Below are 26,339 nucleotides of genomic sequence, written 5' to 3'. Positions count from 1 at the left end.
ATAGAACAAAAATCTTTCATTTTAATGAAACTCATTACATGTCATGATTTCACACGATTGCAATGGCTTGGGGTTTCAGCTTCATTTTTCATACCTATGCAGATACGAACAGTCGTTTTTAATATTATCTAGAGTTCTTGAAATTGTAAGTATACATAATTTGACGTAATTGCAATTTTTCATTCCACATATAAGAGCATTAATCCGTTAATTCCGTTTCTTATGGAGTTACGAGGTGTGATCGAAAAATAATGTTAGTAATTTTTATTAGGAATAAGGTAATAAGCTCACATGGATATTGATTTAATCTCCTTCAATGTACGTACTGCCTTGGCTAGCAATGCAGTTATCCCAACGTTCAATCCATTACTGGAAGCATTTCTGGGAAGGCTTCTTTTGAAAGAGTATTCAGTTGGTCAGTCATGGTCTTCCCAATATCAGGAACGGTGTCAAAATGTTTTCCTTTAAGCACGGTTTTAATTTTTGGGAAGTGGTAAGAGTCGTATGGTGCTATATTTCGAGAGCAAAGTGAATGCAAATAGACTATTTTTCGGCCAAAAACTCGTGGATCAAAAGCAATGTGTGGCACGGCGCATTCTGTGATGAAGAAGGAAGCCATTTGCCTATTTAATTGGTAGTTAAAATGTATTTCACGGACTTATACGAGATGTTTAATTCTTCGGAAAGTTCACGAATAGTCATTTTTCTGTTAGAACAAATCATCTGTGCCTTTTGTTTTACACGCTTTCATTTGTTCCTGGCGTCGAAGAACGTCCCGATCATTGGTCGGTTTCAACTGACTCCTTGTCGCTTTTAAATCGCTCATACGACTTGTAAACAGTCTTCAATGTCACAGCTTCATCGTCATACACTCAATTTGACATTTCGTGACCTTCTTTGGCACTTTTTTTTTTTTTTTTTTTTTTTTTTTTTTTGCAGCTTAGAACAAAATTTAATGTTGGCGCGCGACAGACATTCTTAACACGTCTTCACTCTTCTGCCTCTGGAAGCCAGCTAACATGTCACGACTCGTTCAAGCTCGACACTGTCTGTACCAAAGGTTTAGGCTACCGGGCTTACTAGTTGGAATAGATGCAACATCGATAGATGGCACTGTGCAACTTCATTCAGTGTACGTTTTGATCACACCTTGGAGGTATCCCAAAATTATATTTACTATGCCTGTGTGTTCATCCGTCCTGGAGGAAAAAATCTGAAGAATTATTTGATGGATCAACATCAATTTCAACCAGAATATCGTCCGATTTGACACGTTCAGAATCTAAACATTTAATCACTCAAAAAGTTCTCAAAGTATTTGATTAACAATAGTTTCGCTAGACACTAAGGGCGGTATTCAGAGAGAATTCGTTAATCGAGTGTTAGTCACAGACTAGTTAGTAACATACTAACTTTTTAATAAGGAAGGTGCAATTTTTGGTATTCAGAGTTTCCTTTGAGTACAACTAAAAATATGATTTGGGTATGATTAACTTTAATAACCCAAATTCATCGGGTGAGAAAAATAAATGTTGCAACTACGGAAAAGTAGATTAGCGCATACGTAGTCTGTAAAAATTAAAATACATGAAATACGAAGTACGAAATGTTGTGCCGCACATAAGCCGTGGTTAAAAAAGATTAGCCTCTGTTATAGGTTAATCAATCACATGTGATTAACTTCGTCAAATACTACGTCCTAATCAGAGGCTCTGAATACAATTTTGATAACCATCCGTTAGTCATCCCTGTAGTATGGCGTTAATCAGACGTCAAAACGACTCTGCATAAGGCCCTAAATAACTAAGTAAATAAATCTCGACAGTTAAACCTTTGATAGAGAACATGGTAAATTTATGAAAGTCTCACTTTATAAGTAAATCGCATAATTCCATAAAGATTAACTCCACTTTCGTAATGGATATTTTATGTGACTTTTAGAATAGAATGTAACTATAGGATATCTTCACAAGCCATTACTATTTAAACCCAAATTTATAAACTTCGTAACCATTAATTAACGTTTGAAAATGTCTATTCACAAACGTTTTGCAAAAACTGTTACTAGAAGACATACTTTACACGTACAGTAACAACATATTTAAGTACTTAATTAAACGTTTTAAGAAAAACATTGTGTATAATTAGCCAAATATTTTACTAAATATTTTATTTGTACTCTTCGCTAGTCCATTTAAAAGTACACGGGTGTTTAGTACATGGGATCTCGGATTCGATTCCCGGTGGGAAAGCCTTGATATTTGGTGGTTTGGATTTCTCCTTAATCTGTAGGTCCACGTCTCATACGGTCTCAAAGCTGAAACGAGGCGTTAAATTACAATGAATAAACAAACATTTGTCATAAACGTAAGTTTCCGACAATTAAAATTTCAATACGGTGTACTTTAATACTTTCTTTTGTTTCTTATAAAAGTCCTATTGTTTACGTAAATGGCATGATTTTATAATGATTAACAAATCAATCTTAGGATTTAGGAATAGATTTTTGGGCTTTCGGCTTCTATGACTGTTAGCTCGTCACATATAGGGGATGACGTTCGTCGGTGATTACATTATCCGGCGAAAGGGAAGGAAGGATGCGGCCTGGGTTTTATATGCTAGGTACCATCTCGGAATTTGTCTGGTGTGAATGAGAAAAATCTAGGAAAGCCTCACTCAGGATGGCTGGCTTAAAAAAGAAGCTTTTATACTTTTTCGACCGAATGTTCCCACCGGGAATCGAACCCGACACATCATTCCTGTAACAGTTGAATTGTTAAATGTAACATTTAGAATAAGAAGCAACTACAACACATTACTGTCAAATTATTAGTATTTAGCGCACATTTAGGGACATTATAGTTTATACTTAACGTTTAAACATGATTATATACTTACAACTATCTTACTAAACATTTTGTGAAGCGGTTGCTAACACACATTTTATACGTAAAAAACAGCAAACCATTTAATCATTTATTTTGCAGTACAGTAAACTAAAAGTTTTACTAAACATTTTCCCTTAAAAAGAAGTTTAGACGAACGTTTAATAGGAAACAATACGTTTATTTATTTATTTATTTTATTGTATTTTATTTTATTTTTTATTTATTTATTTTATTTTTTATTTATTTATTATTATTTTTTTTGTGGTTTCTTACGCACATCACTCATTGTTTACATAAATGTCATGATTTCGTATAGGTTAACACACAACTTTGGTAATAGATGAATTGTTCTATGTAACATTTAGAATTTGTAGAGAGCAACTAAAGCACATTTCTACCAAACTATAATAGTTTAAATGTATATTTGGAAATAGTTAATATTTAGCGAGTAATGGCCTATTTACAAATCATCATCATAGGTATTCTGCCATTATTGGCAGGTCACTTGCTTCAGCTGAGAAGTTTCCATGCTTCAAGGTCTTCCGATAACCTCTTCGTGTTCACGTATGATCTTTCTGTTTTTATATCGTTCATTAATTGTAGCCTTCTTCGCCCTCTCCCTCTTTTTCCTTCCCCCGTACCCTCTAGCACGTCCCTTATGATATAATTTCTTCTCAGGCAATGTTCCAACTAGTTTTTCTTCCTGTTCTCAATAATACCTAAAAGTGTTATTTTCTCCCACACTATTTCTAACACCCTCTCATTCGTCTTCCGCTCGACCCAACTAATTCTGTCCATTCTTCAAACGGGGGCGCGGTGCCTCAGTGGTAGAGCGTGCACCTCCGGTGCTTGGGGTCCTTGGTTCGATCCCAGCTCGAGCCGTCTGGACTTTGTGGTGGACAAACACCGTGCTCGTGGGTTTTCTCGGGGTTCTCTCGTTTCCTCCCACTTTCTTCATTTCAATTATCTCTCACCATCACCGTCTCCTTTAGTCTAATCGGCATAACCGTGGGACGTAAAACTTAATGATTTCATTTCATTTTTCCATTCTTCAAACGTTTCAATAAAATTGTCACAAATTTTACACTCACAGTTTCAAGATATTTAGTTGCCTACACATTTATCCATACCATTTAGTTAATGAAATATTTCACTAAACATTTTCTGTAAAATAAACAAATAAAAAGTATCGAAACTCTATGGTTTTATAGGGGGCGCGGTGGCTCAGTGGTAGAGGGTTCACCTCTGATGCTTGGGGTCCCGGGTTCGATCCCAGCCCCCGCCAAGTGAACTTTGTGGTGGATGAACACCGTGCTCGTGGGTTTTCTCGGGGTTCTCCCGTTTCCTCCCACTTTCTTCATTCCACCATTTCACTCATCTCTCATCATCACCGTCTCCTTTATCCTAACCGGCATAACTGCGGGACGTAAAACTTAAAGATTTCATTTTTCATTTCATTTTCTAAGGTTTTATAGGGAGCATTTAAGGTTTAATAGGGGAAACTTAAAAATTTAATGTAATTAGTTCTTGTAATTCTTATGAAAGTGTTGTTAAAGTACTAATTTTACATGTATGCTAACAAAACATTTAATTTACCAACGTTTTAAATAAAAAGTCCCCTCTATAAAAGCAACTTTGGAAATTTAAACGTTTAATAGAATACACGATAAATTTAATGCCTTTTTGTGTTTCTGGTAGAAAAATCTCATTGCTTATGTAAATTGTATGACTAAGTATAGATTAACACACAACTCTGGTAAGGGATGAATAGCTGTATGCAGCTTCTAGAACCGAAAGCAACTACAGTGTACTATTGTGAAATTGTAATCATGCTGGGCAGTTGTATCCATTTTTCAGTTTTCAGTTTCTTTTTTAATATTAACGGTAAAGAATTTTCTAACCAGTGTTTTGTTAATTAAATTTTGTTTGTACTCCAATCTTTTGATAAAGTACTTCATGTTTTTTTTTTATTGTCCATTTTGTGTAAGTGTAGTTTAATTATTGTGAAAGAAAATTCTTTGTTATTTCGATAATTATGTATATAGTGGTTAACCTTTCAGTGGCACTAATTTTGTTTCTAGTTCCTCTTTCAGCATCCTTTTGTTGTTCTTATTTATCTTTTACAATTAATACACATATTTAACACAAAGGTTACTTTGAAATTTTTCATTAACTCCTATGAAAAACAAAAAAAAAAAAAAAATGAATATAACCTCTTCGTTAACTCAAAGCGCACTGTATTTCATATTCACAACAATGATAGAAGCTCTGTAGTTTTTTTATTATTATTATTTATAAAACGGAGAAAGATAGTTTTCATTTCAAAAAAAAAAAAAAAAAAAAAAAAAAAAAGAGAGAGAGAGAGAGAGAGGGATAATACTTTACAGTCCGTAAATGTATGTATATGAGATGGATCATTGTTTGTTTTTACTTCGATAAAAATTAAAAGAGAAAAAAAATGCTATTGTTGCCGAACTTGTTTTTTTCTTTATATCTTTTGTTTTTGTTTTTTTGTGTTTGTGTTTGGTTGTTCGTAACGAGGAAACATTGTTCGAGCTTTTACTTATACTCCTGTGATTCTCATTTTTACGTTTTATCTAAAATGAAGAATTAGTGTGTATTGCCATTGGGGATGAACTTTTGACCTCTTTAGTCGTTTGAGCTTACAACAGAAAGATATACATACATATGTTAGGAAACTTTTCGAATATCCAATACTATTAGTGAAACAAATTGTAGTGAAACATACAATGTCACTGACGTGACCATAGGTCTATCTTCCACAAGACAACACTGGACACCTTTAACTCTGTCAAAATATGCTTGTTCTTTCGATAAACAAATTACACTCTGGGGTCTGGCAGAACCCGGATTTTGATTTCATTTGAGTTTAACGTTCCTTTCTTCAACGAGGCTATATGATATGTGAAACAACATCTTAACGTGGAATACAAACCACATGAGCTCCCACTGGGAATTCAACCAGAGTCTCCCGTGCATACGCTATCTACATAGCTACTAGGGAACTTCAGCAGATCCCACAATGCTTCTTCGATTCTAGATAAGATATTAAGAAGACCGAAGTGGTTCAGTGATAGAGCGTTCACCTCTGGTGCTTGGGGTCCCTGGTTCGATCCCTGCTCGCGCCTAGTTGGTTTTGTGTTGATAAACACTGTATGAGTCTCTTTTTGGGATTCTCCCGTTTCCTCTCACTTCATTTATTCCACCATTTCATTCTAGCCCATACGGCATAATCGTGGAACGTAAAATTCAGATTTCATTTTCATTTCATAAGCTATTGAAGGTAAATAATAAAACTCAGCAACTGGAATGCATGTTAATGTATGAAGACAATAAGTAGGCAGTTCTCCTACAACAGTCCTATGAACGTCTGGGATAGATGTTAACAAGTAGGTCTACCAATAGTGCTAGTTTCGTAACAAATAAAACTGCAGAAGACATGCCGCTCGGATCATTGCAACATAGATTGGAAAATTAGCTCACACTGAAATTATAAATGTGGAAACTGAGACTGGGAATTTAATTTACATTAAATCTAATCCATGTTAATCTACAATATGAATTTAAAATGTTTTTGGGGTCATACAAACCTCAGTGTGCACCAGCAGAGGCTGATGGTAATTAAGTTTCTTACGAGTGTTCGATGTTTCCAGGATAAGTATACAAAGGAGTTTTGCTAAACCAAACTTCTTAAAGATAGAAAATTCATATTACTACATGTAACTTAAAATTATACTGTATATCAGCCCGGTAGCCAGCCCAAAAATGTAGGGGTGCCGGTAGAAGTTAGAGGGGCCAATCCAACCATATTATAGTTCATCACCATATTATAGTTTATTTGCAATCCTATCGTAAACATTTTAGGGAGCCGTAAAAATTTAGGGGGGCCCGGCCCACCCTAGTCCCCCTGTGGATACGGGCTGCTGTATATCGTAAAAATTTAATTTTCATTTAGTTCCGTACATTTTCGGTAAGAAGAAAGCAGTCCAAACTATTAAAATCCTCGTTTACTTTAAAGAACAAAGAACAATGCTTTCACGTATCCAAGGGCGGATCCTGGGGGGGGGGGAGGGAGAAGTTTCATTGAAATACAATTCCAGTCACGGAAGTTAATGTGTTCACAAGGTTGCTTTATATGTATCTCCTATATAACGCAACCTTGTTAGCACATTAACTTCGTAGACGTTGTGGATATCTAACAATGCGTGAACGTGGTGCTTTGAGCAATTGAGATTTGCTGACAGTTTTCAAGAGCATTATAACCGATGTCGGAAATGTGTTCTAGTTAATGGTGATTACTTTGAAGGCCAATAGAGATATTTTTTGTAATTCTTGTTTCATTTATTTTTTGAAACCATTCACCGAACTTTCCAGACGGGCCTTCTATTATTGTATGCGGACTATTATAAATCTGTGGATGTTAAGTCTATTTACCTTTGATAACTCTTCCAGTCTAATTAGATTAAGATATCTCCCTTTCGAATGTTATTAATTTAAAGCTTTAAAAATGATTTTGTAAGCAATTTTGTTTTAAATGCATATTCTTCCTTGTATTACAGGGCAAAGAAATCCACCAGAATGTAACAGCTGGTATTATACTTAGTGACCAGAGTCTTGTACTGCAAGGAGTTACCAGAAACACAGCTGGGTTCTATACTTGCCTAGCTGCCAATTCAGAGGGCAGAGGCCAAAGTAATAAAGTGGAGTTAATCGTAAAATGTAAGTAAACACAATATTTTTTTTCTAAATTTCTCTTTTAAATTTTAATTATAATTTCTGTTGAGTATGTCTTTTAGTGAATTGCTTCCCACGTTTTCATTCCAAAAGATTTCAAAACATTTAGACATCTAAGAAAGTTACAATTTGTCTGCTTAATTTTCCATCATTTACAAAACACAAAATTGTATGAATTAATAGCAAGACTTTACGAAATAATAACCTTTCAATATGGCTTCCTAGACCTAAGCATATGAGAAATATTAACAAAATTACATTATTATCCAAAATTATTAGACTTTTTGGACTTAACATTACTTTTGCTTTACAAATTATAAAACCTTTTATAATGCTTGTTGTAATTATAATAGAATTTTCATTTCATTCCTCACTTAGCTAATTAAGTAATCTTTAACATACTCAGCACCTACACTATACTTTCGAGATACCTGCTGTGAACTAAATTCTGTTCTACTTGAAGAAGAAATCAGTATTAGAATGTGATCGCGCAAAATACAGTATCTTACTTATTAATAATTAGCGAAAGAATAAAAGCAAATGGGGAGGAGACTTTTGACACAAGTAGATACTTTATGTTGTACAGTAGGCAATCAAGACTAGAGATAGAACCTTTTCCGATAAAGACTCTCATCTCCCTCCACCAATAGATAAAGTCCACAACTAGAAGGTGAAAGTCAGAACTTTTGTGTGAAGATGAGAAGGACTGACTTGAATAAGATTTGGAAATATTGTATAAACAAAGTTTAAAGTAAGGATGTGGATAAGATTAAGAACAATAGGAGTAAAGTTAAGATTAAGTTTCACTTGGATAATGTGCAAGAAATGTTTATGTGAACGGAGGACGGAAATGCTGATGTAAGTCAAGGAAAAAGAAGTTGATGAAGTTTATGAAAAGACTGATGTATGAGTGAGGGAGGGAAAAAATACTATGGAAGAGTTGTTAGAAGGTTGATGTGAGTATAGGGAAGAAAAATTCACATTGGTAATTGGAAGAAAGATATGTTTCCATGAAGGGAAGCAATAGTGACATAGGTTTGGTAAATATGAAAAAGTGTTGATGTAGGGGAAAATACTTAAAAAAGTTATGAGAAAAATGTTTCTGAGTGGAAGAAAGGTTTCTGAGAATGAGAAGAAGAAATTATTCTTAGAGAAGGATAAAGCATAGAATATAAGAAGGAACATTAAGTCTTAGGTTTAAAAAAAAAAAAGTGTTCCAATGAATGTAAGATTGGAGTAGGTGAGGCAAAGAAATAATTTAGAAGAAAGGAATAGTTGAAGAAGACGAAAGAAATAAATGTTATTAAACATGTTAAAAGAAAATACATATCTGAGAAAATAAAACGTCAATGAGGAAGAGAAGTTGATGTGATTGGAAGAAAAGACAGCTTCATGATTTTAAAGCCAAGAAAGAAAGGATGGTGTATTATAAGCGAATAATTATGGTGTGAAAAATGGGCGATGCTAACCTAAATGCCAGAGGCTCAAGAAATTTGAACTTGGAAATTAACTCACACACACACACACACACACACACACACACATATATATATATATATATATATATATATATATATATATATATATATATATATATACGTGTGTGTAGTTAAAATAACATTAATATAAAATCACCCGGACCAATATCTTTTATACCAAATATGAAACATACTTGTACGTAACCACGGTTCACCAATTAGTTGGCAATCGTGTTATATCCGATAAAGAGAAACGTTGGTTGACCATCGTGGTGAATTTCATCTCGTTCTTCGTCCGTTACTCAATGCCCCCTGCTACCCCAACTATCCCCCGCGGTATTCTGTTATCCCTTTAATAAATGAAACGCTAGCCACTTAACAAATACCAGGGTTCAGTCGTTATTACTAGTATTGTTGCTATTATTAGGAGTACTAGTACTACTATTATTAGTACTATTACAGATATGGATAATATTAGTTTGTTATACGTATATTTGACATAGATAAGACGACCAAACAAGGCAATATTTCTAATCGAAATGCTATGCAACTAGCTGTTAGATTATTTGCAATCGCAACAAGAGATCCGGTCCTCATTTTGATTGCGCTATAATCCAATTTACTTCCAGTATACGAATTCTCTTTCTCTCTCTCTCTCTCCTCGATTTGTGTGTGTGTGTATGTGTGTGTGGAGAGAGAGAGAGAGAGAGAACGATTGGGAACCCGCTTCAGAAAAGCTGTTATCTGGGTAAACTAATAACACAACTTGGATTAAATCTCTACAGCATACGAAATATACTAATACAACAGAAGTCGAAAATAGCTGTGTTCAGAGAAGGAATTGACTTCAAGAATATTCAAATTAGCAAAGTTTTTGACCTTGCTCTATCGAAAAAATATATATAAGTGTATTCAACTTTTAGTACTTGTTCCGGCAAGTCGAGCTACACCCACGAAGAAAGTATTAAAAGCTTGAATCTGTAACAATGGGAAATCAATCAGGGTCTCTAGATACTGTATGTAGTACAATCCCAAATTTGTATCGTGGGATTAAGACAAGATTTCCCAACCGGTGTGTCGCGATAATTTATAATTTCAATGCCATCTAGAAGGCCTATAAATTTTACCTTTTATACAACATCTTATTTTTTAATATGAAATCCTTAGTAAAAAGTACAGCCCGGATTTATATGCAAAATGCATGTTTATAATAACATGCAGAAACGTACGAAAAATATTTTCTTCTTTCCGATGGACTTACAAGAATTCGTTTGAGACGCATGTGTTGGTGCATATAAGTGCATATTTTGAGTGAATTTCGATGTGCATGCATATTTCGCAAACTTTGCAGGATACTGCATATTTCTGAATTTTATTGCTGCATACAAGAGAGTATATCACAAGAAAGTAGATTATATTTAAAGTGAACTGACTCACTTTGTAAACGCAGATGTAGAATAAGATGTTGTATAGAATAATAGAAGATAGTGTTGTATTCTATACAAAATTAGTCCAGCTGAAGTGTCTTGCACACGGTCTTGATTGCGTAGCAGAAACAATCAGATGCCAATATTTAGCAGTAGACGAGCTTGTATCAAACGTAAAGAAAGTATTTGTCAAAGATCCATCGCATATATGTAACTTTCGCGAAGTTACGAAAAATTTTCCAGTAACTTCTCAACCAGTGGAGCTCGTAGCTAGAAGTTGTGCCGTATTATGCAGATAACTTAAATCAACTGAAGACAGTTGTAGAATCACCAAGTCCCGATGATACAGCCGCTATTTATGTGTCTCAAATATGTTTCTCTATAAGTGGCACTAAGAACAAAACTAATTACATACACAACCACTTCTCTAGAATACCTGAAATTATCAGGCAGTTGGAATCCCGTAAGAATGATTGGCAGCATTGACTCTCCTTATTGAGTTAATTATAGCAGACTTTGTCCAGTGAAACAACTCACGGTCTTGTAAAAATACAGTCAGATAAACTTTGCCAAGTATTAGGCAAAAATCTCGGGTACAAAACAATCTGTGCCATTGCAAATGTACTTAATGGTGAAAAAATGGAATTGGAAGAGAACGTAACACAAGAAGACATTTGATGTTTTTCACATGCGCCAGTGACTTCTGCTGATGTAGAAAGAAACTTTTTGACCTACGAAACGTTTCTTACTGATAAATGCAGAGGGTTGACAGAAGAAATCCTAAGAAAAATGTTAATAGTTCATTGCAAGTGATCATTAAGATAAGATATTTTTGTAAGAAACTGACATTTTATGTTCTTAGTGTATATTTCAGTGCACATGTTAATTTTTTAAAATGTATATTTTGGTGCATATTTTTTATATTTTTCGTGCATATTCGCATGCATATTTTGGGGTTGGTTTGTGCATGGAAATCCGGGCTCTACTAATAAATTAAGAAAAATTTTGAGACAAATGTACCAGGAAACCATCTCAACGTCAGAAACAATTTCGATTCTAACTTTATCTTTCTATCTAAAAGAATAAGTCCTGAGTGAGTGAGTGAACCACAGACTGATTGGCTGATCAACACTCAAACCAAATTGCCTAAGCTGGAAATTTGTAATTTTGACAGTGCATAGGATTGATATTTATATTTTTTCATTTAAAATAATTAAGAACGTGCTTAGCGCTTTTTATCAGAAGAAAACAACTGAACCATTTGAAATAGATTTTTTTAAAACAGAACCCTTGAACCTACATAGGTTTTTAACGTTTCACTTTGATTGAAATCAGTATTCTAAGCAGGCAAAAGGTTTATTTTCTCGCAAAAATATAATGTGATAAACGTATTCTTGCTGTGCGATGAACAGAAGTAACTGCTGAAATATGAGACGCGAGGCGGAAAGCTGAGTAAATCATATAGCTTATCATTCCGTTAAGTACACATCTGAACGAAATGGACGGGTGTACTTCATAAAACTCATTTGCGTTTAATTTGTCAAGTAAACCATTCACTACTCAATCATGGGTTGGGATGATTTTTAGTGAGTTTATCTTGTTTGTTTCCATGAAGGAAGCCTTTAGAGGAGACATGGCATTGAACACGTAGGCTATCGTTTCTTTAAGGACAAGTGTGACATATGAACACAATATCTGAACGGGAAAGACGGTTGTGGTTCATAACTCATTTGCGATTAATTTGTCCAGTAAGTCGTTCAATAAGCTGGATGATTTTAGCGAGTACATTTTGCTTACGTTCCTGAAGAGAAAGTGACGCCATTCCTAAAGAGAGTCTTTAGAGAATGGTATGGCATTAAACACGCAACTGATCGTTTCGTTAAGGACAAGTGTGAATATGAACACATCTAAACGGAAAGCGGGAATGTGGTTCATAAAATTTATTTGAATTTAATTTGTCCAATAAGTCGCTCAATACACAATCATAAACTGAGATGACTTTTTAGCGCGTCCATTTTGTTTGCGTCCCTGAACAACGACTGATAGCCGTCCCTAAAGGGATCCTTTAGAGAGGGGCATGACTCATAAAGACTCAGTTAATGTTTCTTTAAGGACAGATGTGACATATGAACACAACATCTGAACGGAGAGGACAGGTCTGGTTCATAAAATTAATTTGCATTTAATTTGCCAAGGGAGTGCAAAAGTAATTAAATTCCCAATCATAGGCTTGGATGACTTTTATGGTGTCTATTCACCTATGAAAAAAGACTGAGCCGTCTCTCCTTTATAGACGGGCGTTTCATGTAATCTCGTGGCCGATCGTTTCGACAAGAACGAATATGGGATACAAACATAAAATCTTGACAGAGAGGACAAGCATAGTGCCTGCATTTGTAAAATAATGCATTCTATGTATTGCAATCTAATGAAAATTCAGTTTTAAAATTGTTTATTTTATTCACTTTTATTTATTTGCATCCCTGAAGAAAGATTGATTTAAAATACCCGTTCATAAAAGATAAAACCATTGTCAATATTATCCTTGTGGATCTTTGAGTATTTAACTACATAAGAAAGCTGTTTCTGATGTTCTTATATTTTTTCGTAACAAAACCAAGAGTTTGTGAAATGAAATGTTTAGTTTAACGTCCCAATTTTACACCCTTTAACCTAAAGAAAACAGACGGTTAATGAAAGTGAATGGTTAGGAAAAATGGTGAAACAGAATGTGGGAGGAAACGGCACAATTCTCATAAAAGGCACGGACACAATCACACATCACACATTCGTATAGCCTGTGATTGAACGAGAGACCATTCGCACCTGAGGTGAGCGCTCTAACACAGCCATAGTGATGCCAAAGTACTGTATTTTGTAAAAAAAAAAAAAAAGAAAAAGAAAAAGAAAATGAAAAAGAAAAAAGAAAAAAAAGAAAAAGAAAAAAGTAAACATTAGGTTATACCATTACATTTGTAGCAAATATGTCTTAAGTTGTTTTAAGCTAACAATAACAACAATCTCTTCCAAAGTGAAGGGGTATCCCATCGACAGGATCTGGTGTGAAATTGTTTGTCACTTGGACGTGTGTCGTGATGTGAAGGATGCACACACGCAAACAGGGGCGGATCCAGGGGCAATCGCCGCCACAGAAGAGGAAACTTTCTTATTTTATATATAAATAAAACCCACCCCAGAGTTTGGAGCTCTTAAAAGTAGCAGTGTTACAACCCACCGCCCTCCCCCTAGAAGTCCGTTCTGGACCCGCCTCTGCATAGAAATATACTGACATGCAAGTGCAAATTAACATACCTTTTGTCATAGTATAGTTAACTCTTCTGGTAATGTATTTTTATTTCAATACAGTTTATGTTGCCAAACGAAAGGGTGAATAACTGAACCACCCAAGTGTTATGACGTTTGCATAGCAGTCTTATGAAACCACACCCTTCCTCCTCGAAGATCCTGTAATAATAATAATAATAATAATAATAATAATAATAATAATAATAATAATAATAATAATAATAAAGCCATGGCAGAAACTTAATCACGTTTGGGAGGTGATTTCTGTTACCAAGATAAGACCAACCTGAGTGCACAAATGCTTCCTTTCAGATTTATAGCCTACCGAAAATATGAAAAAAAAAAATGAACTTTAAAGGTCCATAGCTCCAAGACTATGGGATCTACTGTAGTCGAGTCAAGACTTCACCTAGGAACTAATTACGTACCCTATCCACAAATCTATGTTTCAGAATCCTAAGGTACTCATGCGACAATTTTTATGGAGGGAGTTTGGCTATGGACATATAATTTGAAGTACTCACCAATTACTCTATAAAAATTGTTGCGGAAGTGCCTCAGGATTCTGAAACATTGATATTTCGATAGGACACATACTAGTTCCTAAGTGAAGTCTTGACCCGACTACAGTAGGTTCCATAGTTTTGAAGTTATGCACCTTTATAATTCCTTTTTTCATGATTTCGGCAGCTTATAACTTCGAAAGGAAGTATTTGTGCACCCAGGTTGATCTATACTTTTTGTCTTATCTTGGTGTCAGGAATCACCTCCCAAACGTTGTCGGTATTGTTTTGAAACACCCTATATATATATATAATACCAAATTCCTAAAACGATATAAATTTGGCGGCTTAAACTACTCTTCTTCCACCTTGATAAAATTATGTGTGTGTCACTGACTTCTAATGTTGTTTAATTGTCAATAATTGTAACGTAATAAACATTCTTTACGTAATACAATAATACTTATTGTAACGTAATACAATAATACTTAAATTTACTATTCCTTTGCGCCATTAAAACTTTATTGTTCTCTTATCCTTTTCATATAAAAAAAAACTAATAAAGAAAGAGCACGTTTTTGTCTCCATGCTAAGCTAAAAGTATATCCTCTTTAAAACTGGTTACCAGCAGGTTTCTTTCTATCTACTCTAGGTGGCAGCACTGCAGTACACGTTAAAATTTTCTCTTCTTTTTTCCCCCCATTTCTTTTTGCCACCGCGCCGCGCTGCATCACCCGGTTTGTATACAAGACCACCTGCAGACGTATTGTAATCATGAGCAAGATGTTAACTCATCTTTCTTTCTTCGTGTATATTTTTTCGATCAATTCTTTTGTACGTATTCCGTTTATAAAAGAACTGGAGATCCGAAACATATTTTGCCTTCAAAAGACGTTTTATTTACACTTGGATAAACATCGATTTGGTGAAAGACGTTAAAAGAAGTAGTCTGCCACTACTACTACAGAGTTTTATTCAATTATGGTATGGTAATTGTGTTATAAACCGTGGCTAATGTTGCTGTGTGTAAATCATACACTGGAAGGGGAGATGAGTTCAAATCCTACTTAGGGTTATGGATGCCCGCAGTGGGGGCAAGGAGTAGGAATTTTTCCCCAGAATTATCGAACGGAACTCAATTCTTCGAAATAAATTTGTAAACCAGGAATGCAAATAAGCAACAAAATTTTACTCGCCCAAGAAACAAGCTACTAGTCCACATGTCACAATAGAAATCATTTACTTACCTTCGGTATGATATTAAATACTCCCCCGCACCGATGAATCACTCGCCCCGGGCGAGTGCTTATTTGCATCCCTGGTGTAAACATATTAGTAGTGGCGTATTTAGAATTTTATTTCGGGGGCGCTAAGCAGAACACGGTGAAGCAAGGGAGCAATTGTCCACTGAGTTTGAGAATTAAATATATTTTAATCGATTGTCCAGTCATATACTAGGAAAAATTGTGAAACTCGTACATCAGTGGTGAATCTTACCTCCCCCCCTTCCTCAAGGCAAATTTGAAATGACGCTCCCGCAAACACAAGTTGAATATTTGTAACCTCATTCCAACTTAACTGATTTCATTTTAGAAAAAAAAAAAAAAAATGGAAATATTCAGTTTTGTCTGTGTACGATTTTACCTGAAAGAAAATGTTGAGACAAGTTGAAGCTGAAATTTACTGATTGTAGTTTTAATGGCAAGAATTGCAGACTGGTGAATCTTATCTCATGATACCCACAAAAATTGAGAAGTGAATCTAACCTTTTGTTCCATTCATAGAAGAAAGAGGAAGCAGTCTTTTGGCATACCTTATTTCCCGGGCTACTTATTCCCCCTCTTGATTTTCTTTAATTCAAACATTCACCTTTCTTTATAACTAAACGATGTAAATGAATTCCTTTGCTATGATAACTAAAGTCCCATTATGTTGATATCCATGCAAGTTGGTGTGGAACACCAGTTTCGCTTAGTAGCTTCTCTTAGTTTTAGTGTTACTGATGACGGCCGACTTGAATCACAACTAACAACGGTCGAACGTATGATAAGAGAAACGAAAGGAAGTAACAACTAAGAAAAAGAAACAGAAGAGTAGAATGGACGAAAGAAAGAACGCAATTGTTACATGGAATGAAACTTGACAAATACAATTATTATTTCTGAACAAAGAGCATAAGACAATGGAAAGTCAATGATATTCCTAGAAATGATAAGAAAGATTGTTGTTGTACGTAGAATGCGAAAAAGTAACAAATTCATTTCGGTGGCTTTGAGCACGATAGACTCCACTAAATACACCACTGCATATTAGATTCGTTTTCTCACCCGCTACTATATGTAATATATTTACTGTAGTTAATGAGGTTATGCAATGTGCATCAACAATAATTAAAGGGGTGGATTCCAAAAGATCCTAAGTCAACTGTTGTCAATTTTGAGATATTGGTTCTATTAAAATAAGTTCCATTTCAGCATCTCCGTATATTAAACAGGATTTCATGCCATAACTCCATAAATCAAATTAATTGTAGGCAAAAGAAAACAGTGTTGTTTTCCAAAATGTCCGTAGTCAACAGTATTCTATGAAGTTATTTTCTAACTCATACCTAAAAACGCTTATATAATTCTTGCTATAGATAATAATTTCACCGTTATCTTACGAAAAGTAGGTAATTACAATTTTCTTTTGCATATATAGACTACTTTTCTTTCACAGAAATAGAGTGATGGAAATACACGAAAAATCATCTCCTGAAAAACTGACTTTATTGACTTAGGCTCTTTTGGAATTGAGCTCTTCAATTGTTTTACATGAAATACCGGTATTATACACATCAAGGTATTCTCGACTTCGATTGTATGTCGGTCTTTTTATCCCCTTTGGAAAAAAAAATCCAGCGCTTGTTTTGCTCAGAGTTGCTATTAAGGTTTAGTATGGAATACGAGACGAGACAAAACAAGAAATAGGGTTTTCTAGTCTCATTTGATAAATTTTCTAGAAATCTCGTCTCAATTATCAAAGAAACATTTCTCGTCTCGTCTCGATTTTCGAAGAATTATGTCTCGTCTCAATCTTTCAAGAATTCTGTCGTCTCATTTCGATTTTCGAAGAATCCTTTGTAGTCTCATTTCGATTTTCGAAGAATCCTTTGTAGTCTCATTTCGATTTTCGAAGAATCCTTTCTCGTCTCGTCTCGATTTTCGAAGAACCCTTTCTCCTCTCGTCTCGATTTTTGAAGAATTATATCTCGTTTCAATCTTCCAAGAATTCTGTCTCGTCTCATTTCGATTTTCGAAGAATCCTTTGTAGACTCATTTCGATTTTCGAAGAACCCTTTCTCCTCTCGTCTCGATTGTCGAAGAATTATATCTCGTTTCAATCTTCCAAGAATTCTGTCTCGTATCATTTCGATTTTCGAACAATCCTTTGTAATCTGATTTCGATTTTCGAAGAATCCTTTGTAATCTCATTTCGATTTTCGAAGAATCCTTTCTAATCTCATTTCGATTTTCGAAGAATCCTTTCTAATCTCATTTCGATTTTCGAAGAATCCTTTGTAGTCTCATTTCGATTTTCGAAGATCCTTTTCTCCTCTAATCTCGATTTTCGAAGAATTATATCTCGTTTCAATCTTCCAAGAATTCTGTCTCGTCTCATTTCGATTTTCGAAGAATCCTTCCTCGTCTCGTCTCGATTTTCGAAGAACCCTTTCTCCTCTCGTCTCGATTTTCGAAGAATTATATCTCGTTTCAATCTTCCAAGAATTCTGTCTCGTCTCATTTCGATTTTCGAAGAATCCTTTGTAATCTCATTTCGATTTTCGAAGAATCCTTTGTTGTCTCATTTCGATTTTCGAAGAACCCTTTCTCCTCTCGTCTCGATTTTTGAAGAATTATATCTCGTTTCAATCTTCCAAGAATTCTGTCTCGTCTCATTTCGATTTTCGAAGAATCCTTTGTAGACTCATTTCGATTTTCGAAGAACCCTTTCTCCTCTCGTCTCGATTTTCGAAGAATTATATCTCGTTTCAATCTTCCAAGAATTCTGTCTCGTATCATTTCGATTTTCGAACAATCCTTTGTAATCTGATTTCGATTTTCGAAGAATCCTTTGTAATCTCATTTCGATTTTCGAAGAATCCTTTCTCATCTCATTTCGATTTTCGAAGAATCCTTTCTAATCTCATTTCGATTTTCGAAGAATCCTTTGTAGTCTCATTTCGATTTTCGAAGATCCCTTTCTCCTCTCGTCTCGATTTTCGAAGAATTATATCTCGTTTCAATCTTCCAAGAATTCTGTGTCGTCTCATTTCGATTTTCGAAGAATCCTTCCTTGTCTCGTCTCGATTTTCGAAGAACCCTTTCTCCTCTCGTCTCGATTTTCGAAGAATTATATCTCGTTTCAATCTTCCAAGAATTCTGTCTCGTCTCATTTCGGTTTTCGAAGAATCCTTTGTAATCTCATTTCGATTTTCGAAGAATCCTTTGTTGTCTCATTTCGATTTTCGAAGAACCCTTTCTCCTCTCGTCTCGATTTTCAAAGAATTGTGTCTCGTCTCAATCTTCCAAGAATACTGTCTCGTCTCATTTCGATTTTCGAAGAACCCTTTGTAGTCTCATTTCGATTTTCGAAGAATCCTTTGTAGTCTCATTTCGATTTTCGAAGAACCCTTTCTCCTCTCGTCTCGATTTTCGAAGAATTGTGTCTTGTCTCAATCTTCCAAGAATACTGTCTCGTCTCATTTCGATTTTCGAAGAATCCTTTTAATCTCATTTCGATTTTCGAAGAATCCTTTGTAGTCTCATTTCGATTTTCGAAGAATCCTTTGTAGTCTTATTTCGATTTTCGAAGAACCCTTTGTCCTCTCGTCTCGATTTTCAAAGAATTATGTCTCGTCTCAATCTTCCAAGAATACTGTCTCGTCTCATTTCGATTTTCGAAGAATCCTTTGTAATCTCATTTCGATTTTCGAAGAATCCTTTGTTGTCTCATTTCGATTTTCGAAGAACCCTTTGTCCTTTCGTCTCGATTTTCAAAGAATTGTGTCTCGTCTCAATCTTCCAAGAATACTGTCTCGTCTCATTTCAATTTTCGAAGAATCCTTTGTAATCTCATTTCGATTTTCGAAGAATCCTTTCTCCTCTCGTCTTGATTTTCGAAGAATTATGTCTCGTCTCAATCTTCCAAGAATACTGTCTCGTCTCATTTCGATTTTCGAAGAATCCTTTGTAATCTCATTTCGATTTTCGAAGAATCCTTTGTAGTCTCATTTCGATTTTCGAAGAACCCTTTCTCCTCTCGTCTTGATTTTCGAAGAATTAGGTCTCGTCTCAATCTTCCAAGAATTCTGTCTCGTCTAGTTTCGATTTTCGAAGAATCCTATGTAGTCTCATTTCGATTTTCGAAAAATCCTTTCTCCTCTTGTCTCGATTTTCGAGAAACCCTTTCTCCTCTCGTCTTGATTTTTGAAGAATTATGTCTCGTCGCAATCTTCTAAGAATTATGTCTCGTGTCGATTTTCGAAGAATCGTTCCTCGTTTCGTCACGATTCCCGAAACGTTTTTTTGTTGTCTCGCCTCAAAAAATTTCTAGGCTTTGTTTGTAAATCTATCTACAAACCTTGTACACTGCTTTTTTCCTAATTTTATCTAAAAATTATCAGAATTCTTCAGCATCAAGAGAAATCTACAAAGGGTGATATAACGACATAGGAGTATGTTGTGTAATAAATTGTGTATCTTTAAACGTTGATAAATGCTCTTCATTCTGTTCGTAAATCAACAATTTATTTATTTATTTATTGTATCATGAAACATGTGACACAAGAACAATGTTTGAGATCTGAGACTTGTATGAATAAGTGTTGCGCACGAAACTTGCGTTTTTTTTTTTGTCTCGTCTCGTTTGCGTGATGTCGAGTTTTAAAAAGGGCGCTTCTCGTCTCTATTTCAATATAAAAATCTAGATGAGACAAGAAATTTTGGAGTTTCGTTAGCAATATTATTCATGTTGTCTTATTTGTTAACTTCTTGGGAACTTAGTATCTTTTCTTTTAGGAGGCTATAATAGTAGCATCCACAATTACGGTTTGTAATTGCGGATTGAAAATAAAAGCAAAACGACATGTACGCTTCTATCAGATGCATACAGGTAGAGGTGCAGCCCTTCACGATGAAAGAGCTTGTTGTCATAATGAAAACTTATTACCAGTGGCGTATTTACGATTTTGTTTCGGGAGGGGCTTTGCTAACTTTCGGTGGGGACTTTGCTTGGAAATGGGAAAATTCTGCAAGATATTTCATTTACTTTACTATACTAAGTAAGATTTCGGTGGGGGCTTAAGCCCGGAAGCCACCCGCCTAAATGCGCCACTGTTTATTACAAATGTGGTGAATGTTGTGAATTCCTAGATGAAAATCGTGTAACGTTCAGTGCTGCCATCTTACTAGAACAGAAATGGCGCGCATTTCAAAAGTTCCGTTCTTTATGAGAAACTCTTTATAATACTGTACTTTACTTTCTCACTTTTTATTCATAAAATGGCAATAATGAGCAAACTGATGTACCCTTTAAAAATGAATTTTTGAACACGGTTAGCACTCGAATTGCCCTGGGTTTTCACTATTACATTTTGATTGATGTGCGTATTCCTAGGAGGTGGAAACGGCGTTTTAAATTTTTCGCATAGAGCAGAGTTTGCACCGTTTTTAAAAGTGTTTTAAACTACAGTTCAGGACTTGAGTTAGTTTTATAGTCTATAATTTAATTTCGATTCTTATACGCAACTTAAATACGGAAGAGGATGATTCAAATATTCTGTCAAATAATTGCTATAACTCTTCTCTTGCAAAGAACACCGTGGTGGCTCAGTGGTAGTTCGTTGACCTCTGGTGCGTGAGGTCCCTAGTTCGATTCTAGCTCGCGCCAAGTGGACTTTGTGGTGGACAAACACCGTGTGAGTGGGGTTTCTCGGAATTCTCCCGTTTCCTCCCACTTTATTCATTCCACCATTGCGATCATTTCTCAACATTACCGTCTGCTTTAGCCTAGCCGGTATAATCACGGCATGGGCGGATCCAGGATCGACTTCTGGGGGTGGGGCGGTGGGTTGTCATAATGCTACTTTTAAGGGTTCCAAACTCTGGGATGGATTTTATTTATATATATAAAATAAGAAAGTTTCCTATTCTGGAAGGGGGGGGGGCGATCGCCCCGATCACCCTGCCTGGATCCGTCCCTGAATCACGGTACGTAAAACTGAAAGATTTCGTACAAAGGACGGATATTTAAGGTAGTATTTATAAGCCGTAAGTGAAACATATTTAAATTCCTTACGTAGGTAATCAATTCACATAGACGTTGTTGAAAGATTATTATCGTGTAGCATGTTTATCAATAAATAAATTCGTCGACGCATCGCAAACCGACTTCCTACTGTTCGTTCAATTGTTACCTTACACCGGAAGCACTGTCGTCTTCTTCGACTGACGTGAACAATATAAACTGGAGTTCAATATTTTCCCTCCCATTCTTCCGTGTGTTTGTTTAGAAGTCAACCATTGAAAACACACTACTTGTTTATCATTGCTAGTGTTTAAAAAAACAGGAAAAGAAAAAAAATAGTAGGTTTGCAGAAGGGTGTATGATGGTTTTCCTAAGGTAAAATAAAAAAGAAGCAAAAACGCTAGAAGAAGAGCATCTGATCGAATTGAAACGACAGCTGAAATTGTATTGAGGTGAAAGAAGATTGCGTTTCCTGATAGGAATGTACAATATGCATGTGGTTCCATGAATATATGAATGGGGTGCTTTTGAACGAATGCAGGAATGAGAAAGGAACGTGCCATTCACCGAGGTCGTTCGCTATGTACACAACCCCTTATATTGGATGGTTTAGAACTGTGACACAAGAAGCGAAGGACAAAAAAGTGTATGAAAAACGTAGAATAAGTGAATATTTTCTATTTTCAAGAGATATAACAAAAGAGATGAAGTTTCCAAGCAGTAGCATTGAGGAATATCCATCTTTGTAAACAAAATCCTTAATCCAAAGCTCTAACTCATTGTATTGCGTTAATATCATTAGTTTGCTCTTTAGAAATTGTCAAATATTCATCAAGCTTACAATGACAGGTGCAGAAATGAAGTTTGGAGTAGAAAAACGAGAACTTCCTTATCTCACCTTTTATTAACGAAACTGAACTCTCATTATGAGCAACTATACTTAAGATAGCCAATAATGATTTCAAGAGGTGGCCCAAGGGCCAAATCCATCCCACCCCACCCTTTCGGAATCAATACCTCCTATCACATTCAATGTGGGCTAGGAGTATTTTTGCAGTATCACTTTTCATATTCTGTATATTGAAATTTCTCTTCCCAGGGAAAATTCTAAAATCTCTACTGATGATACGGGGGCAATTCGGATATAACCGCCGTTTGATTCTTAATGACATACACTTGCAAATGATACGGGGACAATTCGGAAAGAAATGCAGTTTGATTATCAATGACATACACCCGCAGATACAGAATTTTAATATACAGGGTGGCCCAAAAGTAGGTATACAGTACTGATCAGCTCATTGCATTTTGTATCATTTCTTATTGTCATCCATCAGGTAGACTTATTTCTTTATTATTTGTTCTTAATGTGTTTTTACTTATATCTTTAGCTCGGAACAGCAGAAGCAAATAGATCTATAAGCTAGAGTGTTATATTTCATCAATGCAGGAGTGTATACCTACTTTTGGGCCACCCTGTACACACTAGAAAAGTACAATGTTACATTACTTTTCAACATATTCACCATTCAAACTGAGGCACACTTGTTATAACGTTTTACAGTGTTTGAAATTCCTCCTGAAAGAAAAAAAAAAAACTCGCGCCTAGAAATGAAGCCATCCGCTAATAGTATTGTGAAGCGCATTGTCGTTGTCATTGTCAAAGCGGTGCGATGGAAGGCACTGTTTCATGTGCCTGAAGAGGTGCAACCAAGTTCATTACCTGCACGAGTTCATTGCGGTGTACAGATGGGCCCATTTCTTGCTGTACGTCCAGTTCGTCCTTCTTTAAACATGCGACACCATTCACGTTCGACAATCTTTACTTGTCACATTTGGTCCGTAAATACCACACAGTTCGCTACGAATCGCAGCTGCCGAAAGGTTTTTTCGCACTCAGCAATTTTATTACCGCACACACTTCACATTTGGCGGGTTTTCCTATTTGAGCGTTCATTGTCAATTGTTATATCGGACAACTGAGCTGCAACACGTCTTCCTCCTTCACTGCACACTGTCTACTGAACTACTGCACACAGTGCCACAGGACTGGCATCGCTCTTTTCGGCCATTTCTCGCTTATACGGAGGTTTTCTTTTGAATTGCCCTCGTATCTATTTGATTTTAACACTACAAGCACAGAAAATTTTCACTCCCGAGAAGCACCAAGTGTTTTTTTGAACCACTCATCAAAATTTCCAGTTATCAGTAATAAATGACGTTACATTTTATGTTATAAGTTATCATTGTATTTAGCAAAGTCTGAATAATGCTCAACGTAATAGTATATGATATTGATAATGACATTTTGCAATACTTTTATTATATTACCGTAACTAGAATATTTATGTTCTGAGTAGAGCAATTGAATATATATAGATTTAAAACATTCAGTTAGTGTGTTTTGTTCGTTACGGTTCTGTATCCAAGTAAAATAGAACACTTTTCATAATAATTGGATGCACAAAGTGACACTAGTGCACAAAGTGACACTAGTACACAAAATTTGATAACAAAAGTTATACTGCATTACACTTCTTCCAGATAATTTGTTTCAGTGCTTTTCCTGTACACTTACTGCAAACTCTGTTTTTATATATTTTACTCATATCAGCTATCTTATTCTCGTTCCACAACTGTACCTGGCATTGTCTCTTCTGAGGTTAGTCATTGTGTGACGTACTATCTGTATCGTTTTCACCACAAAACGATTTTCTCAGTTCTTCAGCCAAATTAATCAGGAATTGTCTTGTGCTTATTTTCCTGCAAATTATTTCTGAATACACACCTACCAGTTGAGACATGCTATATCAATAACATTGTACATGACATAAACAGGTTATCTCCTGCATGATGCTCTTACAGTATATTTTCTAAGCATTTAGTCAGCACCATCAACAGAATATTTCGTTTTATTGTACTGTGTTATTGTCATCTTTTTTTTTTTTTTTTTTTTTTGTATGTTCTGATACTTTTACCGTTATGAGCATTGAGTTGAGAAGGACCACATTTTTACTTTATTTACACTTGCATATAGTTAACGTGTTGTTCGTTTCATTTCTCTACACGTTTGTCTCATATAATGTCATTGTCCTTGCCATGATACGGAAATGCATTAATTTCAACACCATTTTCATAGAAATACATCAAAATTGTCTAAAATAGAACACTAAATATAAACTAACAACAACCAGAATATTCCTATAGTACAGAAATAAGTGGTCTCAAGCACTAAGCACTATATTTCACCACAGCGTGTAAAATGTATGAAATTACTTGATAAGAAGAATACTGTAAAGTAGTAAACAAACCAATTTGAATAGTTCCATTTTACTGTCTTGATGACACAAAATAGGAAAGGATGGAGCAAACTATATAACTGAGTTTTCCAAGATCATCTATATATATAAAAGAGAACGTACAAAAATTTGTCCGCTCATCACGCTAATACGGCTGAACCAATTTCTTTCATTTTTGGGGGGTTATTAGGATTTGGACCCTAGATGGTTTTTATCATATCACTTTAATTTTTAATTACCAGTGTCTTGAGATAATTGACCATTCAAGTGTCCATAACGTACAAATCCTTTGTTATTAGTTCATCATAGGTAAAAATAAACGTATTTATATGCAACCCGCATGACCGTGTCACTCGGCGGGTTAACATAAATGACAGGCGATATAGAGCGGAAAATAGCTTGAATCTTCTGTTTAAAATTTTTTAATTGATTTGCTTACTTTTACAGACACTTTTACAATATGCCAGCACCGGGATGACCGCAGCGAAGCGGGGCGGGTTAACATAAATGACAGGCGATATAATGTTAAGATTTACTGCAATCTTCTATGGTTTTTATCATATCACTTGAAAGCGAAAAAGTAAAAATTATCTAAGTAACAAAGTTTATTGCGTTCCGGGGTGACCGCAGCGAAGCGGGGTGAACGCTGCTAGTTTGTGATAAATAACGTATGTGAAAAAATAAAACAGAAATTAAAGTTATACAATTGATACTCCTGCCACATAGTGTGCTTCATGCAAAATGGATCTAATACTTTATAAAACTTCCATTTTCCGTCACCCACAAATTAACTGATAATCAATAATAATTTCATTCATTTTCTCATTACTTACCATTAAACGGTCTAAAAAACCGCTTGGTGCTTCTAGGTATGCCATGCTGGAACTTCCTCCTCCCACATAGTTTTTTATTCAAACTCGTCGTAAATACGTTCAAAAGCAAAGAAATAGAAGTCATAGAGTATCAGCGACTAATTAATAAAAGTAATCATTAGCTACAGGCACGTAGCCAAGGGGGGTCCGAGGGTCCGCCCCCGCCCCTTCGAGACCAGAAATGAAAAAGAAAATAAGGAAGAACGAAACAAAATGAAATGAGAAAAACAAGGACCAGCGTTTAAAAAAAACTACAGGAAGCTTTTGGTTACTCTTTCTTATGAGGAGATTTGTATTACTTGCAATACATGGTGGCGAGGTGAGCGAGATATCCTGGAAGAGTCAGGGAATTTGAAATTTCTAGAAAAGGTTACAGAATTCTCAGAATTTCTGCTACTAGTCAGGGATATTTCAAGCTTCCGAAAGCATAATGCCGTTGAGTAACAGCGTGGGCATTTTTAATCATAATTTTTCGTCATCGCAACCTTGTAATATCAAACATGTTATTTCAAAAACAATTTTCT

At 35.4% G+C, this 26,339-nt stretch overlaps 1 protein-coding gene across 2 annotated transcripts in view; it reads left to right on the top strand.

The window, feature by feature from the left end:
• side-IV (sidestep IV transmembrane protein) overlaps nucleotides 1-26,339 on the top strand; it is a 980,143-nt gene that overhangs the window by 872,432 nt on the left and 81,372 nt on the right. For both annotated transcript variants that reach the window (XM_081730407.1, XM_081730406.1), the window contains exon 9: nucleotides 7,469-7,628. In XM_081730407.1, coding sequence (XP_081586533.1) covers nucleotides 7,469-7,628 — 160 coding nt within the window. The remainder of the gene's footprint in view (nucleotides 1-7,468; nucleotides 7,629-26,339) is intronic.

Source organism: Thermobia domestica, chromosome 11, assembly GCF_964235325.1.
Source record: "Thermobia domestica chromosome 11, izTheDome1.hap1.1, whole genome shotgun sequence".
NCBI lineage: Eukaryota > Metazoa > Arthropoda > Insecta > Zygentoma > Lepismatidae > Thermobia > Thermobia domestica.
Note: the sequence above shows the minus strand (reverse complement) of the source record. Positions and strands in the feature narration are given on the sequence as shown.